At 41.2% G+C, this 20980-nt stretch overlaps 2 protein-coding genes across 5 annotated transcripts in view; one reads left to right on the top strand and one right to left on the bottom strand.

Annotated features, from left to right (window-relative positions):
- Positions 1-20980, top strand: part of ASB8 (ankyrin repeat and SOCS box containing 8) — a 107105-nt gene that overhangs the window by 7769 nt on the left and 78356 nt on the right. Inside the window, exons 3-4 of one of the 2 annotated variants that reach the window (XR_010067239.1) lie at positions 1626-1730; positions 3618-4742. Coding sequence is in view for 1 of the 2 variants with exons in the window: in XM_063293895.1 (XP_063149965.1) it covers positions 1626-1730; positions 3618-4247 (735 nt within the window). In the remaining variant the exon portion in view is untranslated. Of the gene's footprint in view, positions 1-1625; positions 1731-3617; positions 7339-20980 lie in introns of those variants that run through there. The other variant, XM_063293895.1, reaches the window with a different exon arrangement.
- PFKM (phosphofructokinase, muscle) overlaps positions 9563-20980 on the bottom strand; it is a 49752-nt gene continuing 38334 nt past the window's right edge. For all 3 annotated transcript variants that reach the window (XM_063293891.1, XM_063293892.1, XM_063293890.1), the window contains exons 15-23: positions 20001-20071; positions 19294-19381; positions 18641-18793; positions 17582-17746; positions 15553-15614; positions 13154-13265; positions 11142-11241; positions 10311-10416; positions 9563-9801 (exon numbers count right to left, since the gene is read on the bottom strand). In XM_063293891.1, coding sequence (XP_063149961.1) covers positions 9654-9801; positions 10311-10416; positions 11142-11241; positions 13154-13265; positions 15553-15614; positions 17582-17746; positions 18641-18793; positions 19294-19381; positions 20001-20071 — 1005 coding nt within the window. In that variant the 3' untranslated portion in view covers positions 9563-9653. The remainder of the gene's footprint in view (positions 9802-10310; positions 10417-11141; positions 11242-13153; positions 13266-15552; positions 15615-17581; positions 17747-18640; positions 18794-19293; positions 19382-20000; positions 20072-20980) is intronic.

Genomic DNA, 20980 nt, shown 5'->3' on the forward strand with positions numbered 1-20980 from the left:
TCCCAGAAAATGTGCTGGTTAGCTGGGAATCACTGCTCATTGCCCAGTTCATCTAGAGCAGAGTTTGAAAAGGCTGGTTTAATATATTAGAGCAATTTCCCCCGATTTGTATGCCCTCTAGATGCAAGGATGTCAGCTTTGAGAAATCTTAGCAGTGGCAAAGGAATTCTGGAAGTTAGAAGTCTGCACTTCTGGAGAAACACCCAGTTTGGGAGAAGGCTGATTTCAAAAATCAAGGGAAGGAAAAGCATTAGAGAAGGAAGGTCAGCTTCATAGTACTTGAGAGAAGTGAACTTCTCCCTAAAAAGTAGTAATAGTAAGTTCTAGCCAATCAAATAGCTTCCGTTTTCCAAAACAGGTAAATGTAGATAAGCCTTTTAAGACTTAAAGCAGATATTGAAGCTATTATTTTACTGAGATGGCACCATGAATAATCTGAGATTTGAACATCAGAAAATCAGGATCTTGTCCTAAGAACTTCTACATTGCTGTGTATTTCTCTACTAGTTCCTGTTTGTCTTTTACAAGTAGAATAAAAATAAAAGCTTTAGTTTTATAATTCCTATGGGCCTATATGCAAAACTTTCTGCATATCCCTAAAAAGTTCAATGTTCTTAAAAGTTCTGTCTCTAATACTGCCCTGCCTGGCACCATATTCTTCTGACTGAATGGAACATGGCAGCAGCGGTAATCTTAGTTTCTTTTGCTTTCCTTACTCCACTTGGTACCTGCCTTCCTCATTCCCTTTGTGTGCCCACTTCTGTGGATTCCTCCTTCCACTCTTGAACTCATATAGTCTGGCTTCTCTCTTGTTCAACACTGGAAGGAAAAGTAGTTTTCTACCAACTCTCTCCTTGTTCCCAGGGACTGATCTAAGACTTGCAAAGAACTGCTTTAGAAAGGCGACATGTGGAATGCATTTCATCAGAAAGGAAAACATTTTGGTCATGCATGCAGTCTTTTATGAACAGAAAGTCTTTTTAAAGCAAACCTGGAGAAAAGAGAATATTTAGCTTCAGGAACCTGCTGATTTGGAATGAGAAAAAGTAGGATTGAATTGGTAGGAGAGGGAGTGTATGGGTCTCTGATTCTCTAGATATGTACAGTCTAAGATTTATGGGGAATAAAGTATATAGGATTAGCTTTCTTTTTAATTCAGGGAGATCATACAACACTTTGTGATGGGAGAGCTAGACTTAGGTTAGTGACTTTTTCTATATTGTTGTCCAGTAAAATAAGGTCTAATTACCAAGCTAAGATATAACTTAAACCATGTTCACATCTATTGACAGTGTGCCCTGTAAGAATTTAAAGACAATTCCCAATGCTGTTTTTTTTTTTACTTTCCTAGCTTTCTTAAACAGGACCAGGCCTTGCGGAATATGTCATAGTTGCCACTAATGCTTTTGAAATGTTAAAACAATAATTAGCAATAAATATGAGGAGCCTGACGATAAACTAGTTTTTTAGTTTCAGTCTGTGATTTCAGTTTATAAATTAAAGATGCCCTTATCTCTCTTGCTTTTAAATGAGCAGGTTCATTGTGTAAAGGTTATATAATGGTTATGCTGATGGAAATAGATGTTCATGATGAGCATCCTTCATTTTTTTCTCCTTCCTTCCAGGGAGCAGATGTCAACTGTATGCATGGCACCCTGAAACCATTGCACTGTGCTTGCATGGTCGCTGATGCAGATTGCATTGAGCTACTGTTGGAAAAAGGAGCTCAGGTAAGAAGAGCACAAGCCTCTGGAAAAGCAAAGCCAGACGACCAGTCAAGCCAATGGATTATAACCAGGTTTATCAAACACTTCAATGGGATGCCAGGGCAGTGTAAGGTTAGATAGTATTTTAGTGTGCTATTGCAGGTTCCGAGGTTGAAAAATACGTTCCAAATGCTGTTGGGTGAGTTCATAGAAGATGTGAGATCTAAACTACGGTGGCTTACTGACATTATGATGGCTCTTTGGCTAAGCCTACAACCTGTTGCACTGTGAAGGGTTTAAAAAACTTTCTGGTTCCCAGATTATCTGGTTTATTTGTGTAAGTGTATCAGAGTTACTATGTGGTAAGTATCAAGCACCTTTGTGCTTTATATATCTTTTCCTTCTCTGCTGGAGCAAGTTTATCTGGGTCGGTGGAAATGAGAGCTCACAAGATAGGAAAGTCATTGAAAGCAAAACTTCTAACTCCAACCACAATGTCACATTTGAGATCTTAGGCATAATTCTGTATAGGAACAAGGATCTAAGCTGCTATTTAGATGTGCCAAAAGCTTTGTTACTTCCCAGAGAGGAAGGAATTGTTAGCATTAGACTTAATTTTGGATTAAAATAAAATGCTCCTATATCATAAAAAATATGTACAGTTGAAAAAAGAAGTCTACTTGCAAATTTCCTTCTCCTACCCATACTGAATAGCACAATTTACTGCTTCCTTTGATCCACTCCACTAGTTGCCATTTGCAAGGAAGGAGAAATGAAATAACATCAGAAATAAGGCAGATGGGACTAGATGTGTCCATGAGGAAGAGGCAACTTGATTGTCTCTGCTGGAGGTGGCAGCCCTTATATGTTTAAAAATAATAAATGGCTTTAAAGGTTCTTGCATAAAAAACTTAAACAAAACTAGAATTTATACTCAGCCTTAAGACCCAACTGCGTTCTATATTCTCAAAGACAGAAAAACTGGGGAGAAAAATGTTCTAATGTGAAAACTTCTGAACAATAATAGTTTCCCCTGTTGTACATGAGGAGGAGGTACGGTATTTCAGGAGTCTCAAATTCTCTTGAGATTTGTATTGTTTTGGGGGAGATGGGTGGTGATGAAATCTGGTAGATAAATAAATTGTTTGTATCCCAGCCATTGTTTTCAAATATTTTTTCCCCCCGTCACTTGATTCTGTGTTGTTGACACAGCTTGATTGTGTTTTAATCTTTTTCATCTGCTGCATTATGAATTATAGTGATTTTTCTTTCATAAATAAAGAACAAGAGAAAGCTTAATTCAGCACTGGTTATTAGATCTAGAAAATTACTTCATAGAAAGGGAACACACACACACACACTAATTTGAGTGTGCAAAAAGATCAAGGTTGGGTTCAAAAATACGTTATAAAAATCCTTTAATGAGGCATCTCATACATTCCAGCCTCTTCAGAGATTTGTCATATCACACAAATAACCAGCTTGTTGTGGAGACACAGAGAATTTAAGAACTGCCTATGATGGATTAAGGCAAGGATAAATACCCCCTAGGATTAATAGCTAGTCAGGTGCCCCTAGGTAGAGCAATAGAGATAGATTGCCATTCTTCATTATTTGCCCCTATCAGAAAGATCCTATTTCTAAAAATGTAGACAGGATAGCACAGCAAACTCTTTGAATTGTTGAGGTTTGATCCAGATTAAATTGTCAAGCATGAAGCTCTGTATTTTGAGGAGGAGGATTGCTATACTGTACCAAGTGCTTTGCCTGATGGAGTGCTTAGTCCTAAGGAAGGCTTGAACTGAATGAAGGATTCCTCTATCCCATCCTGTGAGCTTAGAGGTCATTTTTTCTATGGCTAATTCTCTTAATCACACTGAAAGCACCTCCCCCGCCCTTCTGTTTTTTCAGGTCAATGCCCTTGATGGCTACAATCGAACAGCCCTTCATTATGCAGCTGAGAAGGATGAGACGTGTGTGGAGATCCTTTTGGAATATGGGGCAAATCCCAATGCACTGGATGGCAATAAGGACACCCCGCTGCACTGGGCTGCCTTTAAAAATAATGCTGAGTGTGTCCGAACACTTTTGGAAAGCGGTGCCTTTGTCAATGCTCTGGATTACAACAATGATACTCCTCTGAGCTGGGCAGCAATGAAGGGCAACCTGGAGAGTGTCAGCATCCTCCTGGAGTATGGGGCTGAGGTCCGGATAGTCAATATGAAGGGGCAGACCCCAATTTCAAGGTTGGTTGCCCTGCTGGTCAGAGGACTTGGCACTGAGAGGGAAGATTCCTGCTTCGATCTCCTTCACAGAGCCGTCGGACACTTTGAATTGCGGAAGAATGGTGCCATGCCGCGTGAGGTCATGCGAGATCAGCAGCTTTGTGAAAAGCTTACCACATTATGCTCTGTCCCAGGCACGTTAAAGACACTGTCGCGCTACGCTGTGCGCCACAGCCTGGGTATGCAGTTCCTACCAGATGCAGTGAAGGAACTACCTCTGCCAGAATCTCTGAAAGAATATGTCCTACTTAAATGATGGCTTCCTCTTTTTTTCGTAGGATTGTGTTAACTGAGCAGATTGGTGGGCCACTGTGGAGCTTCTCTCTTGGCATTTCATTCTTACAATAGCAGCAGCAGCACAGAACAGGATTTACAGATAAGCCAGTCTGTAGCTGCTGGAGTCAGCTGGTGACATCCTTGGTTTTATTCAGTCCTTTCCCTTAGGTTCTCCATTTACTGTAGTAACCTTCTGACCTTTCTTCAGTGAAGGAGGCTAGGAAATGACTTCTTTGGCCTTTTATGGCTAGGAGGCCAAGTGAAGCAGGCCTGAGTTCCAGCTCCTGAAGAAGACCTCTTCCTAAATCCAGGATTTGACTTCTGTTCTCTGTGAAATATTCACAAAGCCAGTTGTCTCCTGGTACTGCAAAACAAGCTGGGGTGGATGAAGAATGGCAACATTTGCTTTATTTAAACTCATTACATGCATCAAAGCATTTGAGTAATCCAGTCTTCCTTAGTTTTGCTGACCTAAGTCAGCCTGTCCATGCATTTCATTTTTTGTCTATTGGTGAATGATTTCCCAGGAATGTAATGGCTTAATGAATCTGAATAAAGAAATCTGGTGAGCTGATCAGCTCCTGTAGAGATTAAGGGCTGTTCTCTTTTACGTTAGCTCTTTGGGTCTCTCACATCCAGCTGCAGAGATGCTCAGCAAGTGGAAAAGCAAGAGTTCTCTTAGAAGACCAAGAATAGAGAATTGCAGCACTTTGGGAACTGAAGCCAAAAAAGTTCTTCAGAGTGGGTGTGGGCATGCAGTTGGCCTTTCTGCATCTCCTTAAAATAGCCATGTGATTCCAGAGAATACCTTTTTGCATTAAGGAGATGCCTGCCAGGTGCTTTGGACTGGATGTACGTGCCCAGTTGGTGCCTCCTTAACTCAAATGCATAATTCTTAGGGTTGCTTGGCTACTGTGACCCCAGGAAAAGACTGCTTCTTTAAAGAGGCACTGCCAGGGATGATGTGCATGCCCGCATGTGCATGCCCACCCCTGCTCTAGGGCATCATTTTGGTTTAGGATCTCAAGTGCTGCACTTCATTAATCTGGATCATCTTTTGCTGTTGCTTTGGACCAGCTCTGTATATCACAAAACAAAGTGGCAGAAATCTGAGGAGGAGATGGTGGAGTGTATTGCTTCAGCCTGGGTAAGGAATTCGTGACAGGTAAGGAGATGGGTGGGGAGGAAGGAACAAGCTCCCTCCAATGAAAAAAGGAGATAATTTTTTTAAATTCAGCCTTTCTTTATAGTGCTAGTTTGTATGTGTGATCATAAAAAGTAACATTCAGGAAGGAGCAGGCTGACAAGCCTGTAGCTTGACTGGCTCACATACTCTCACCTCATCACGATTATTTGCAGAAACTTACCCCACCTGAGTGATTGGAAGCAGCAAGTCAGTGGTGCTGGTTCTGGAGGCATACTAATGACAATGGCAGCTTTGAATCTTGCATAGTGATAGGGAAATTTTTCCTGCCCATGGTGTATGCATTTACCTATTTTATTCACAGCTTTGAAGCTTACCAGAATATTATTTCACTTACTTACTAGCAGCTCCAGACAATGCTGCTAGGGTCATACTGAGCCTAGCAACAATGGAACTATCTAGTATAGTCAGCTTCCGGCTTGCTTGAATATGCTTTATTATCATACAGTTTTAGTATGCACGAGTGAAGAAATGGCAAAGCAAGTATTCATTTTTGAAGAAATTAAGGCATCTTCCAAATGTTTCAAGGTGTTCTCCCATTTGGCGCAAGTCCCACAGTATTTCAGAATACTTATTTCTTTTCTTGCCATACAATTATGATTGTAATTCTTATTTTGTGCCAGGCTTCTGTTGCTTCCATGCCTTGATCTGTCTTAATCAAAATGGAAAATTGGGTGTGGCAAAGCTAATTTATTAAGTCCTGTATCTGTAATTTCTTAAAATGTTGATCACTGTAAAGTTATAGATGTGTAAAATGGTAGACGTGTTTCTTTCAAAAATAATTCTCTTGGTTCAGACAAATGAAGCAGCATTCTGATGCAGGGGAACTCAGATAAAGGTCTTAAGAGGCCCAGCTGCCCCCTTTAGACATTTGGGGCTTTAAGTGCCAAGAGTCTCAGTGAGCAAGTCCAGTGGCAAAGGGGTGGGGAGGGCACTGTAGCTGCAACCACTGTTTTACCTATTTGGCTTCAGAAATGGAATTGTAATTTCTGAAAATAAGCCTGTTTCTTGGGTATTCCCCCAAGTTTGTAGTATTGGCTGTCACATTGATTCCTGGAGTGTCCCCTCCCCTGCTCAGGATAATATCCTTGCTTCTATTGTGAAGAAGGGGAGACGGGCATTAGAAACCTAAACAGTTATCTTGAAAATTGGGCAATGTGGGAATAACTATATTGTTGAAATAATCAGTGTTATATGCTATGACTCTGGATTTTAGCATCTACTTAACGTGAACAGAGCCATCATTCTGTTCAGATGGGCTTCCTTTCTTAACAGCTCAGGCAAATTGACAATAAAATGCCACAGTCTCACCTTTCATACAGGAATAGGGATATGAAAAAACATTCTGTACATAGAACTTCTGCATTTGGATAGCCAATCACCACAGCTGGAACATTTTTCACGTTTAGGCCCATACACAGAACAAAATGGGTCTGTTTTGTTCAAGATGGGAGTTGGCCCACAGCCACTTGGAGGAGGAGGGGGGGAGAGAGGAAGCAAAGGGTAGCTACCTTGCCTTCTTTGCCCCAGGAAATCTAGGATTCAGATTTTGTTTTAGCCCAAACCTAAAACAATCACAACTTTCCAGATTTTATTTCTGCTGAAGTGCAGCTGAACCAAGATGGTTTGGGAAAAATTTCAAAACTTTTTTTTTTCTGTTCCATTCATACACCCTCCTCCCCCAAAGGAATAATTAAGTACAATATGACCCCTTTCCCTCTGCTATCCCTTCTCTTCCATTGATCTGGATCTGCTTACAAGAAAAATCATGCTGTAAGCTCAAAGTACTCTTTCTGAAGTGCTTGGTTGTGGAGGAAAGTGTGTTCAGTGAGCGGATGACGTCGATATTAAAAACTTGTTGATTAAACTTACATTGTACTGGACAGTATACTGTTTTTTTATGTCTTCATAAGAATGCTTCATGTGGCATTTTTCCCCCTCTTGACTATCTGCAGCAGAAAGTTGAATGATTCTTAAGTCCTTATTTTTATATTCATAAAATAGGTTAAGTAGACCAGCTCACACTCTCAGATGTGCGGGTACACAGATTTCTCAATAATCATTATTCTGGTTATGGAATTTTGAGAATTGAAGTCTACTCTTCTGGAGGAGCACCCAGGTTGGGGATAGATGAACTAGAAGAGGAGATGGTGGTGATGATGTGGAGTTAATTGAAGTAAAAACATATGAGTGGGCCATTGTGGATGGAGCAGCTTTAGTGAAAGGGGCTGAATTCATAAAGGTAATGGTAGGGAGATCCTTAACAGAAAGAGAACCAACTGATGGCTAGCTTACGTTTCTAAAGTTATTTATCCTTAAGGTATTTTGTGGGCATGCATTCAGTATTAAGAGAATTAAGCAGATGACCCAGCTGGAGAAATCCACAAGGACTTTAATGTAATCATACGGGCAATCACTAAATTCCCTTTAATGAATTTGGCTGTTCCTTTCCTTGATTATACACTAAAGCCTATATACGGGTGGTTCTCCTTTGTTTCCAACCACTGTTCAGATGTTGGCTTTCTGTCTTGTTTCCTCCCCTGAGCCTGTCTCCAGGGTTAACCAGCACAGGTTCCTGCTCTGCTCTAGGTTTTCCAAAGTTCCATATTGGTAGTTCTGTGACTACCATGGAAGAAAGTTGTGGGCATTGAACTTAGCCATGCTAAAATAGTCTGGCCATCCTAAATTTCCTATAGATGCTAGGATGTCAGGAAACATCACACAAGGGTTGGCTTGTGCAACTATGAATGGACCAGGAAGATTAACAGTAGATTAAATGCAGAGAAGAATATCCATCCAACACAACCTGCCCAAGGAAGCTATTGTCTTGTGATAAAAAAGTAGGCTTGGAGGTCCTCCTGCCCATCCTTCCACTTGACAAGTCACGATTTCTGAAAGGGCTTTTCCAAGGAGGTTGCCTATCACTACCTTGGATCTTTTGAACTTTTTAACTGAGCCTTTATTTTTAAATGCACTTGTTATTTTTAGACCATGATGATAATGATTCTGTAGTTGCTTTGGGAGGTTGCTACTGCCTGGAGAACAGTGAACATTCTCTAAAGGTAGCCAATTTACTCACTAACCTCGTGAGCATCCAAAGATTTTAGTCCTACTTCCATGTACAAAAAACAGCAAGTGTGCCACTCTGCCAGTATTCTGAAGGCTGCTTCTAAAACTACAAGTTTAGTCAGTCACCAGTTCACAACAGCCGCCCTATAAAGACTTCATCAATTTAAAGGCTGCTTCATCTATTATAAGCATGAACCCAAATAGCAAAAAAAAAAAAAAAGGCTGCTGCTGCTACATGGATTTGCTTTCCTGTCATGTAAAAAAAAATGCTGACAATGATTTTATACCGCCTGTGCAGTGTTCCCTGTAGATCCATCTGAGCGGAGCTTGCTGTGGGTAAAGAAGGAAAAAATGTGATTGGGAATGGGAGAGAGACAGCAATGACTAGATATTTCGCAGGCTGAGTGGAATAGTTCATGTCCAGTCCATTCAATGCAGGCATCTACTAGCTGCTTGATTTTTGTAATACACTTGCAGTACAGAGGTTGGTGACACGAAGAAAATGAAATAGGGAGCAGAAATATTACAACCTCTAGCCAAATAGTTCCTGGTTTTTATTTTGAGCACTTGAATGAGTTGAATCTATTTTGGGGTTGTTACCGTTCAGATGAAAGAAGTCCTAATAATCATTCTGTCCAGTTCAAATGATAACAGGATGAAGAAAATTCTATTAGAGTACATTCCTGGGTGCAGCGAACAGCCTTGGCTAGTCTTTCCCAGATTGGCTAGGAAAATCAGGTAGCAGTAGTCCATTCCACTCTGGAGAAAGATGGCCTAGAAGCATATGATAATGTAACGCTGATAAACCTAAGAGAAGAGTGAACCTAGCTAATATCTGGATGGAAAGACTAGCAGGGAGCCTATTTAAGCTGCCTTGAGCTTTCCAAGGGAATAACAACAACAACAACAAGGTTTTACTAAGTATTAGGTATGGTGTGATGTAACACTATGCCATTTATGATAGGCAGGCGGCCTCAATCACAGTACATAACGCTAGATGGAAAGCTGCATGCTAAACCGGGGAAGGAGCTGAGTATTTGTCATTTATTTAGAGGTCTCCTTACGTGCCATGATTGAAAGGGGAGGGACAGCTGCACCTGGCTTGCTAACTGTTCACAGAGCACCTTCGCCAGATACTCTCTTGCGAGTGATATGCTCCAAGTGGGCTTTCTCTGAGGTGTCCAGCTCAATCTTGTACTTGGCTAGAATCTTCAAGATGGGACGAAGCTTCAGCCACCACTGCACTTTAGGGATGCGATGTCTGTCAAAGAAGGATAAAGCTAAGGTAAGTATCTCCGTGGCATGGTTATCCATTCCACTGCAATGTATTTTGGTTGCTACAGCTGCTCTGTCTTTGAGGAATATTTACTAGAACCTTGGGAAGCTTGTAGCAAACTATGACCACGGGTAAGGTTTTCCTAGTCCTACGCTACCTCCTTATCCACTACAGTGCCTCGCTGCCGATTAAGTCTGCAACTTTTGTTCCGTGGCCAGAGAAATCTCCAACTTTAGGCTTCCCTGCCCTCTGCCATTTTTTAGGCCTTTGAAATTACGTCCAGCACAAAAAGACCAGAAGATCAGCTGGCACAGTAAATACCTATGGCAGGTAAGTCGTATTATGTCTGAGTCAAAGTATTTTGTTCTAACAACAAGAGTTAGGAACTATTTTTAAAAGATTGTTTGGCTCCCAACTAACATTGTGGATTAACTTAACCTTCCATGGTTTACCTTCTTATTTTCTGATTATTCTTACAGAGAAGACAGACTTACTCAAAATCTGTTTCTTCTCTCAGTTCTGTGAGGGGCTGGAATACCAGGGCCCGTCTGCGCATACCCAGCAGGCAAGCTGAATCAGCAGTGTTGGCAAAGATACGACCTGCGAAAGAGATGCTATAAAATGTTCCTCAAGTTTTCATGAAAGCTTTGAGTATTTATTCTACTGAAAGCTCCCTTGGAAAGCATTTGTTCTGAAACACTGGGTGTAAAGTAATAAATCACAGTTTAGCAGAGAAGTCTTCCATTAAAAAACAAACAAACTGGAATTAAGTATCAGGCTTTGAACATACGAAAAGATCTTAAGCAGCAATCCAACATCAGTTTAATAGTTTCCATTCTCAGACTGACTCCAAAGATTCAAGACCATCATAGACAGTATCAAACCTCTGGTGTAGAGATTCCTTTGCTTACTGTAACTGATTCTCTTCTACCCTGTTTATTACCAAAAAAATGGTGTGGTTGTGGAGTCCTTGCTGCTCCCTGAGCCTTGTTGTTTTCTTGCAGACGTTTCATTGCCAGACTAGGCGACATCTTCAGTGCAAAGAGGGAGTGGGCCGTGCTCTCAGTTTATATACCCTGGCTTGCCCTGCTTGTGTTAGTAGGGGTGTTGTTCTCTCCTTGGGAGTTGTTTGATTGGGCTGTTGTTTGCTGCTTGGTTGATTGCCTGAGTTAATAGTTCCTTGATTAGGGTGCATTGTGCTGTTGCAATGTCTGCAAGAAAACAACAAGGACTCCACAGTTCAACCCTGAGCTATAAATTTTTGCTTCGAGAGGTGTGGTTGCCCACCAGTCCAAGAGGCAATCCAATGGAAAGCTCCTACGTACCATGTCTGGAACACTCTTTGATCTTGCCAGACATCCATGCCACCGCCTTGGCACCCATTTTCGTTCCAAAGTTTCGGTCAAATGGGGTTGGTGACCCGCCCTGTGAGGGTAGAATGCGAGTCATGTTGAATTATGTTTTAAGACCCGTAGTTATGGAAGGGTGATGAGGAAGGTAGCTCGAAGCTTAAAAATGTTTGGGGTGGAGAGGACTACAGTGATGCTGTTGAGACTGATAAGGAAACAGGGTTTAGTGGACTAATCTGAGTTTTCTGCCCAATTACACTGATTAAACAGGTGGGTTCACACACAGTACCAAGTCAGGTTTATTTTAACAATGGTTTGTTGAACAAATTTCACAAACCATACTGTTCGGGTTGGCAACACAGAGCTTATGACACACTGGATGGCATTCCCTGATCCACAAAACAGAATATTTAAAAATATTAAACATGGCCAAAATCGCATGAGATAGTTGGCAGAGCTCTATTTTCACATTTGCTGATATTCTGGCTATTTTCATTTTCTAATTTACTGTAAAATGAAATTGAATGAAATTATGATAGTACTCACTACCTGGAAACATTGCTGAACCCCAAGCTAAGCCAAAACCAACCAACTTTTATGGCTGAATGTGACACATAAAATCCAGGATAGTGTTCTAGTCTTCTTAAGCAAGTTCTACTGAAGAAGAATTTATCCTCAGGATAAGCACAAAGATGCTTTAATTTTTTAAAGGCATCTTATTAAGACAATCCTCGGTTATTTACATCTCTTATATTAAAAAAGCTTTATATAATGCTTGCACCAAGATGAAAATTACCTAGAAGAAAATGTAAGGATCTTTGAAGTCCATGTTGCTGCAGCTTTCCTGAGAATAAATAGGTTTACATCTGGGGAGGAAACAGCCTGAGAATTCTACACAATGTTTTAAAAAACAGTGTATAAAGTAATGCAGTAGTTACTTTGCAGATAATGGGCTGACGCTGAAAAATGGAGGTTGCCTAAGTTGGTAGAGAACAGAGACCTGAAAGCCCAGATTGATACTGGTCTATTGTCACTAGTCACAATCTGTCAAATTTGGCTATCTCCTTCTGTATGTGCCTATCCAGGCCTTAAGATCTTCCAGAGATGCTCTTCTCCAGGTCCCCCTTCGGATCTTCTTCCACGGTGGCACCCCATTTATGGAATTCCCTCAGCAGCAAGGCTTGACTGGTGTGCCCACTTTAGCATAATTTCCATGCCAGATGATCTATTTTTCCCATTTTTAAAAAATTGGCTTTTAATTGTATTTTAATCCATATTGTTTTAGGTTTTGAATGACTGCCTTGCTGCTACCTAGTCTGTATGGTACTTTCATTTTGCATTTCATTTGATTTTATTGTACATGCTTTTGTTGTTGTTGTTGTTTATTCGTTCAGTCGCTTCCGACTCTTCGTGACTTCATGGACCAGCCCACACCAGAGCTTCCTGTCAGTCATCAACACTCCCAGCTCCCCCAGGGATGAATCCATCACCTCTAGAATATCATCCATCCATCTTGCCCTTGGTTGGCCCCTCTTCCTTTTGCCTTCCACTTTTACTTTTACTTATGCTTTTACACATGCTTTTACTTAAATTTTTACACATGCTTAATTTTTTACATATGCTTTTACTTAAATTATATTTTTAATGTGTTTTATTGTAAATCACCTAGAGAGTTTTGGCTATTGGGCAATTTACATTTTTTAATAAATAAAATGAGGAAACCAAAGCATCTCTCTCTCTGTAGGGGTGGGGTAATGGGGATGGGGAGAAGGGGAAAAAGTAAGCTTCAAAGCAGAAAATCAGTTTCCTCTTGAATGACAGTCACCAAGTTGCTCAATCAATGAAGTACCAACAATACCCAGGGCAGTATCTGACCTACTGGAGACCTATAGAAGGGGGATCAATCTACTTATTTGTGTGTTTTCTGTGTCATAGTTCAATTCTTCTGGTCCTAGGAAGATAACCAAACTCTCAGGTTTCAGACGTACCTGCTGCATGTGTCCCAAAACATTCTTTCGGGTATCAAAGACACCTTTTCCTTCCTCCGAATACAAATTATATATGAAGTCTGTGGTATAGTTTTCATTGCATTTTTCATTCCTGGAAAAGGGAAAAAGAGGCATACATAGAATTAAGTTAATAGACCATAACATGAAAAATGATACGGTATAATACTGTAAAAAGGGCATTTTATTTCAGAATGTTATTGACAACTCTTGCATATACTTTCACTTCCTATCTGTAGCTTCACATGGTCTTTCTGCTTTGCTGATTAAAATTTTGTCCTCATTCTATATATAGGCTACAAATTATAATTTGTAGTAATTAATGCTGGGTGTAGATGACATTCAATCCACCCGGAAGGCACCTTGTTGAGGAAGGTGGGTTTCAAAGAGCAGCCACAGGCAGTTCTTCAACCTTTGAGAAGAATCTGGCTCTTTTGAGCATCCCAAAGATCCCATCTTCATTGAATGCGAACTCAGCCTCCAATCGTGTCCCTTTGCACAGAAATCAGGTAAGCTGAAAAGCTGCTGCCCTTAATTGGTTTTAGTGCATGCCTCAGAGTGGGGAAAAAGTGTGCATGTGTACGTGCATACAGGTATTAAAATGCTTGTGCTGTCTTCCATGTGATTCCTCCTTTGAATGGGAAACTTGTGACCTTCCTGAGCTACATTTTCTACAGCCCCAACTAGTTGTGAAGGATGCTGAGACCTATAGATCCGTAACATCTAGAGACATGCCTGTGATAGTCTTTAAATAACAACATCTGCCCAGGAGAGCCAACATTTTTTTCTGTTTCGTTTCTCATGATGCTTATTGGCTAGAGAAAAGGCAAGCTACCATGTAGGATGCCTATTTCTCAATCAGGCATGGGATTATTGTGAGAGAAGGATCTCGTTTCTCTAATGGGAGGTGGGCTGGGCTGCCTGAGACACCTCGCAGTTCATTTCATTTTGCTGCTGTTGCTAGTTGGACACGGGCACAATATTCATTCCCTACTTAACAATATAAACTGTTGAACGAATTGCTAAGTGTGAATAGGCACTTCTGGCTATATGCTGGTTTGAAAGCAGTTCTATGTCACTCTAATCCTACAGTACCAGCAGTGTTGGACAGCTGAGCAGGGTTTTTTTTTTCTGCCATAGCTAAACTGTAGTCAAAACTGTGGCAAAGCTAGCATTCTCTAGGGCACTGCACGCTTAAAAAAATCATTCATACAAGTACAGCATCTTTCTACAATTCATTAAAGTAGTTCAATTTTTTTCAGATTCCATAGAAACCTGAAAAAAGTGTAGCTGCTTTAGGAGACATAGTAGCTTTAAGAGACATAGTAACTTTATTATTAGATTCCTCATAGGAGCAGCACTTTTTTTTCAGGCTTACAAAAAAACACTGCACTTGCAAACACTGCAAATGCACTGCATTTCTGAATTATTTTCAAAGCATGCATAACCCTAGTAATCTCTTTTGCAATGCTTTGAATTGCCATGACTTTATGGAGCTCGTGGACAGTCCACTTCCTGCTTCCCCTAACCTCCTGGAGCTCAGACTTTCCAGCAGGTCCTTTAAAGAGAATGGTGGCTTTACAGCTTTGTAGCTTAATCATTATCATCACCATAATCATCATTATATTTAATGAGATCAAACACACATCAACAGGCATGCAAAATGAAACAAGAGTGCATGCATGTGTTGGCAATTTATTTTATTTCCTCTTTAGTGGAGGGTGGATGAGCATTTTTTCCTCTCCAAGACCTGTAGAAGCTGAGTGAGATTGTTTGATATTCTTTGGAGAAAACCCTTTTCCTAGTGTTTCAAGATTGGCAGCACTGTAGACAACTACAAGTTTGTTTCTGAGGGTATAGGAAGTAAAAAATAATGACAAGTGGAATGGACCAATCTTAGATGGCAAGGGAAGTTATATATAAATTGTGCTATAAAGTGCTTCTGAGCCCAACGTATTTTGGAAAAATGTTGATAAAGATGCACACTACAATTATGGCAATATATGCTTAAAAATACCCCTGCTTCTGTCTCTCTTGCAAAGTGTCAACCCTTCAAGGTAATCCAGACCAGGAAACCAAAATTTACTTTTATTGTAACATTACAGTAACAGAATCTTGCAAGTCTGAAAGCGCTTCCCCCCTCCCTGCCTTTACATTCCAAAGAACTAGGGAGGGTTCCTTCTGAGACGCTTTCTCAAATTACATTCCTGCTTTGGACTCAGATTTCTCTTATCCCATTGCTGTCTAGGTTGCAGCTTTTCCTCCTGTCTCTCCAAGTTATTCTCATAGCCCATTACATAAAGGAATATCTTTTATCATACTTACAGAGAACTGAATTACTTCTAAACTTTTAATCCCCTCTAATAAGTTTAGTCAGGTACCTCAATATTAGGCCTCTTTTCACTGTGGTTTTCATCTTCTCAGTCAGATGTTCCACATTCATCTGTAAAGCAAAGGAAGAACGGCACCATTTGGTCTTATCCCTCAAATTGTATATTAACACATTTCAAATACAGTACTGTAGATTTTGTTATATTAGTCAAGCCACTTGCTTTACCACATCCTTATTACAGAATAAAAATGTACTACTCACATGGAAACACTTTTCCACGTCAAGTTTATTAGGTGGTAGATTGTGTGTATTAAAGCCAACAATACTGTGTTTGGATTTGTGGATATGAACACACTAAATTATTCTCTCTGTAAAAGTCAAACTGCATTATATCCGTATCTATTTGTATTAGGGACGGCAGAGCCAGCCCACACAATGACAAATGGTGGGAGGAGATGGGCGGTGACAAATTTGATAAATAAATAAATAAAATGGCCTAAAGTTCTGAATTAGTTTGTTCTCCCTTCTTGAATGTTTGATTGCTTCTGACTGAAGACAAATCCAGAAAAATGAGTAATGAAGAGATGTAGCGAGCATTCCCTTCTGGAGGGAGGCAGGAATTATACTGCACCTTTCTGAATGAAAGGCAAGTACAACAAGCAATTAGTTCCACAATTACACCCAGTGCAGAGATCAAGCAATGTTACCCGGTTGGCTGGAAGAGCAAATCACACAGTGAAACAGCTGACAACTTCTTCTGACCCATCCATTTCTCTAATAAGAAAGTGGTGTTGCCCCAGTTTATAGTTACATTCGAGATTTAATATCCACAGCAAAATCTGTGGATAAGTGTATGTGGGGGTTGGAGGGGATGGGACTGAGAAAGTGGAAAACCATCTTGTAGTACATCAGAATAGAACTGGAGATGTGGTTGAGGTTCTATGTTGATGCCTTGGAGGTTGTGAGGGGTGGGAAAGGAAAAAAACAGGCTTAGACCAATCCCAACATGACTAAATGACTTTGGGTACAAAAGCCCTCCGATTCCAGAGATACTCTATTTTGGCTCTGGACAGGGCTGTGCTTCCCCATGCTGAACTGGTTTGTAATCTGGGGGTTCTCATGGAACGCCTCAAGATCACTGGTAGCTGGAACTAGGAGGATCTCTGTACAGATTCCTTTGGAATACCCTTCCTGGATCAGTCACTTACACAATGGTCACCTCCTGTGCAAGGTACTCTACAAGACCTCTACGTGGGGCTGCCCTTGAAGATCACCCAGAAACTGCAACAGAATGCAAACAATTATAGGTGCAAAGCGATTTGCTCATGTAACACCTCCGCTCCAAGAGCAGCACTGGTTACCTGTTGTTTCCAGGTGCAAGTCAAGGTGCTGGCTGTCATCTTTAAAGCCCTTCAGGGTTCAAGACTTGGATGTCTGTTGACCGTGTTCTCCCTACGGTCTCTGCCCATCCTTTAAGATTTGGAACAGAAGGCTCCCTCCAGATCTGACCCTTCTCAATCAGTGCTCTCCACACCCCCGCAACAGCATGCACCTCATATCAGATGGGCCCCGGCCCCGTTACTTTTACATAAATCTATTAAGATCTGGCTGTTTCAGCAAGCCTTAAGGGTCTGGAGGGTTGTTCATGTCTCTCCCGGGGGTTGATTGTGTATTTGAGCTATGGTTGTTCCTTCGCAGTAGGACATCATTGCTGTGTTTTAGTTTTTAATCTTACTACTGTTCTGGAAGTGTGTAAGCCATTTAGAGTCAGACATGATTGGAATGCCATATAAGCTTAGTAAAATAATCATAGTGACAATAAGTAAACAATCCATCCTTCTTATGCAGCAGTATGTTTCTGATAGTGTGAATTCCCTCTAGTTTCTACCTGGTATTTTTCCCTGCTCTATCAAAAGATTCAGGGCTCATCTAAGATGCAATAGAACACATTTGTTCGGATACTGAGCTCAGCTCTTCCCCTGTCCATGGTATGGTCTCCCTAGATCAACACATGCTGTCCTCCTAGGGCCAGGTATGCGGTTTTAGAGCAAACATTTGCCTCTGCCAAAGAGGTTCACCTCCAAGTCATGGATGGTGAAAGGGTCTTCATAAATGTAGGCTGCATCTGCTCCAGCTGCTAAGCCTGCCATAGTAGCCAGGTAGCCACAATAGCCTCCCATAGTTTCAATGATGAAGACCCGCCGCTTGGTGCCAGCTGCAGACTGTTTGATGCGGTCACAAGTCTAGGAATGAAACCAAGCAAAGAAGAAAAGCTTTGAATGGGAACCAGAAAAGATCCTTTTGGAACTATTTGGGGAGTCTTAGCTTTGCTTTCTTAAGACATATTCATTTAAACATGCAACGATCAACCACATATTGGAGGGAGGGGATATAAAAAAAAAGAGAGAGAGAGAGGGGTTTATCTAGACCAGTGCAAGATAGAAACATGTAAGATACAAAATCTTCCTTATATTGAGACAGACACCAGTGTCTGCACTCTCTGGGAGCAACTTTCCAAGCCACCCAAGTGGAGTTCTGCATGCAAAGCCAGCACTCTCCCACTGAGCAACACCCCCTTTTCATTACTTTTAAAGGCACGAAATTGCCTAAGACCATGTTCATTATTCATTGCCTGCTTAGCCTAGGGTTAGTACTCTCAGGAGTTAGGAACAGCTTTCTTTTCAAAGTATTTTCAAAATGGACAGGCCCAAGAAACAAGATTGACACTCTGCACCATTTTTTTAAAATTCCTACAGCCCATTTAAAATGTGCAGATGGTAAATTTTCTCCTGCAAGGAACAGCAAGATGTAGCCTTATTTCTCTAACAGAAAACTTACTTTCTCTGTGCCTTGCATCCTGGATCGTTTTAAACATTAGGGCATGGCTTAAACCTTTCTAAATCTAAACCCATGTCCTATGACTAGAAACTTAAAATAAACGAAAGGATATTAATGCCTTTCGAATCGCCGAGGTTCTTTCCTTTCTCCAGAACCTGCTACAGCTCCTGTGCACAGGAAATGCCTGTTGCTATTGCAAACCTATTCCTCACTGCAAAAAGGCAAATTTAAGCAGGGGTAAGATTCTGCCTGTGGTGAATTCTCCTGAGCTGGAACTGGGATGTAAACAAAGCACCTACCGCAGTTATGGTGTTGAGGGCAGTGTCTGCGCCAATGCTGAAGTCGGAGCCAGGAACATTGTTAGAAACAGTAGCAGGAATCACACAGATTGGGATGCAGAGCTCTTCATATTTGCACCGGCCTTCAATCAACTCCAGGCTGCCAGTGAAAGCCTACCAAAAGGGGGGAAAAGGAGGGGGTTTCACTTCCATAATCCAACCAGGAAGGGTAGCATCAACTTCCCAAACCTGTTCAGATGCTGCACTCAAACCCCAGAGATTGTAACCATCAGTCTCTTGCAGCCTCCAGCTCCTCCCTTTCCCTCTCTACTGATAACACAGTAGACCAGTGTTTCTCAACCTTGCAAATGGCTGGGGAATTCTGGAAGTTGAAGTCCACATATCTTAAAGTTGCCAAGGTTGAGAAACACTGCAGTAGACACTTCGTTCCCATTATCATTCTTCCCTAGAATCAGAACACATTTTCCTTTGTTCAGTTGGCTTAAGATACAGATGTCAGACAGAAGGGGCTTCTTCCAACCATCAGTGAATCACATTTTGCCTGGGGAAAGAGATCTGTGGAATATGAAAAGTTCCACACTTAGACATGTTTTCCTACTGATCCTACATATATGATGGGTGGCTCTAATAGCCCAGGGTCTCCACAGACATACCTCAAAACCACCAATTATAATCAGCCCATGGATGTTAAAATTGGCAATGATGTTGCTGATTTCCTCAAAGTATTTCTTGGGCAGAGTCCTATGATCAAACAGGCAGAATCAATGAAAAATACCAACGATCCTCCTACACATAGTCCCTTTAATTCACTCCCAAAAAATACCAGGATGTCTATTACCCCTGAAGCTCCCAGTTCTTAGTCACCCTCAGCTGGAAACTGACCAATGTGACTAAGCACAGGATGTGTTTAGAGTAATTCAGTTATTCCCAGTGCTGAAATTACTTAGCCTCAAAGGAGTCTGCATGATGTCTCTGCATGAATTATTGCTCTAAGGCAGTGTTTCTCAACCTCAGCAACCTGGATGAGTGGACTTCAACTCCCAGAATTCAAAGTTGCTGAGGCTGAGAAACACTGCTCTACGGTTCTTTTAATTAGCCTCCACTGGGGGAAAAATAACACTGCTGCATCTCTGCAGTGGACATGGGTGATGTCCAGTCAGCCCTGATATAAAGACACAGAACTTCCTGCCCTTGGAGGAGGCTGTTGGATGCATATTTGCAGGAGCCACTGCTTTTGACTTTAAATGGGAACCTTTTAGCAATGTGTGCTTCAATTTATAGCAGAAGAAAGTTATTTCAAAATGTTAATTTATTTTTAAGTGTGTTTGCTTATTCCGAAGCCTCTCCCCCTTCCTCGTACCTTTTTGTTCCGAGGTTTGATCCGCCTTTTCCAGTCCAACCACCAACTCCTGCCCACCCTATTACTTCAATCTGAAAAGAGAAAGCAGGGTGGGGAAGAATTTCTTAGCTCAACCAGCAAGACAGTTTCTACGACATTCTGCTCAATAATCACACAATGGTGTATAGAAAAAGGGAATGCTTTAAGATGCAAGGTGGACTTGTGAAAAAGCAAAAAGATACTGGACGTAAATATATATGGTGATGCAGAGTTTTTTTTAAAAATTAATATTCAGCTGAAACCGGAATTTTTCTTATTAGGACTTTATGGACAGTCAAGTGGAAAAGGCTTATGGACAATTGGTTTTATACATGGTGATTGCAGCGAGCCTATTATATGCACAAAACTGGAAGAATACAGAAATATCCATAATGGAGGAATGGATCGTGAAGATGGCGGAGCTTGCAGAAATGGCTAAATTGGCTTGTTTCATTAAGGAGGGAACAACAGTTACTTTTATATAAGCCTGGAAACCCTTTATTTATTTATTAAAGGTAGTTTATGGGAAGCTTCAGCAAAGGATTGTTACCTTGTCGTGGTGCTGGAGCTTGAGCACCTCAATGATGCCATGAGCTAAACCGTGAAGGGCCACCAAGACGGGAAGGTCATGACAGAGAGGTCAGACTAAATGCAATCCCTGGGGAAGGTAATGGCAACCCACCCCAGTATTCTTGCCGTGAAAACTAAATGGATCAGTACAACCAGAGATATGTCGGTATACCATCAGAAGATGAGACCCCCAGGTCGGAAGATGGTCAAAATGCTACTGGGGAGGAACAGAGGATGAGTTCAACTAGCCCCAGACATAATGACGCAGCTAGCTCAAAGCCGAAAGGAGGGCTAGCGGCCGACGGTGCTGGTGGTGAATGGCGAATCCGATGTTCTAAGGATCAACACACCACTGGAACCTGGAATGTAAGATCTATGAGCCAGGGCAAATT

This window comes from Candoia aspera, chromosome 2 (genome assembly GCF_035149785.1).
Source record: "Candoia aspera isolate rCanAsp1 chromosome 2, rCanAsp1.hap2, whole genome shotgun sequence".
Classification (NCBI taxonomy): domain Eukaryota; kingdom Metazoa; phylum Chordata; class Lepidosauria; order Squamata; family Boidae; genus Candoia; species Candoia aspera.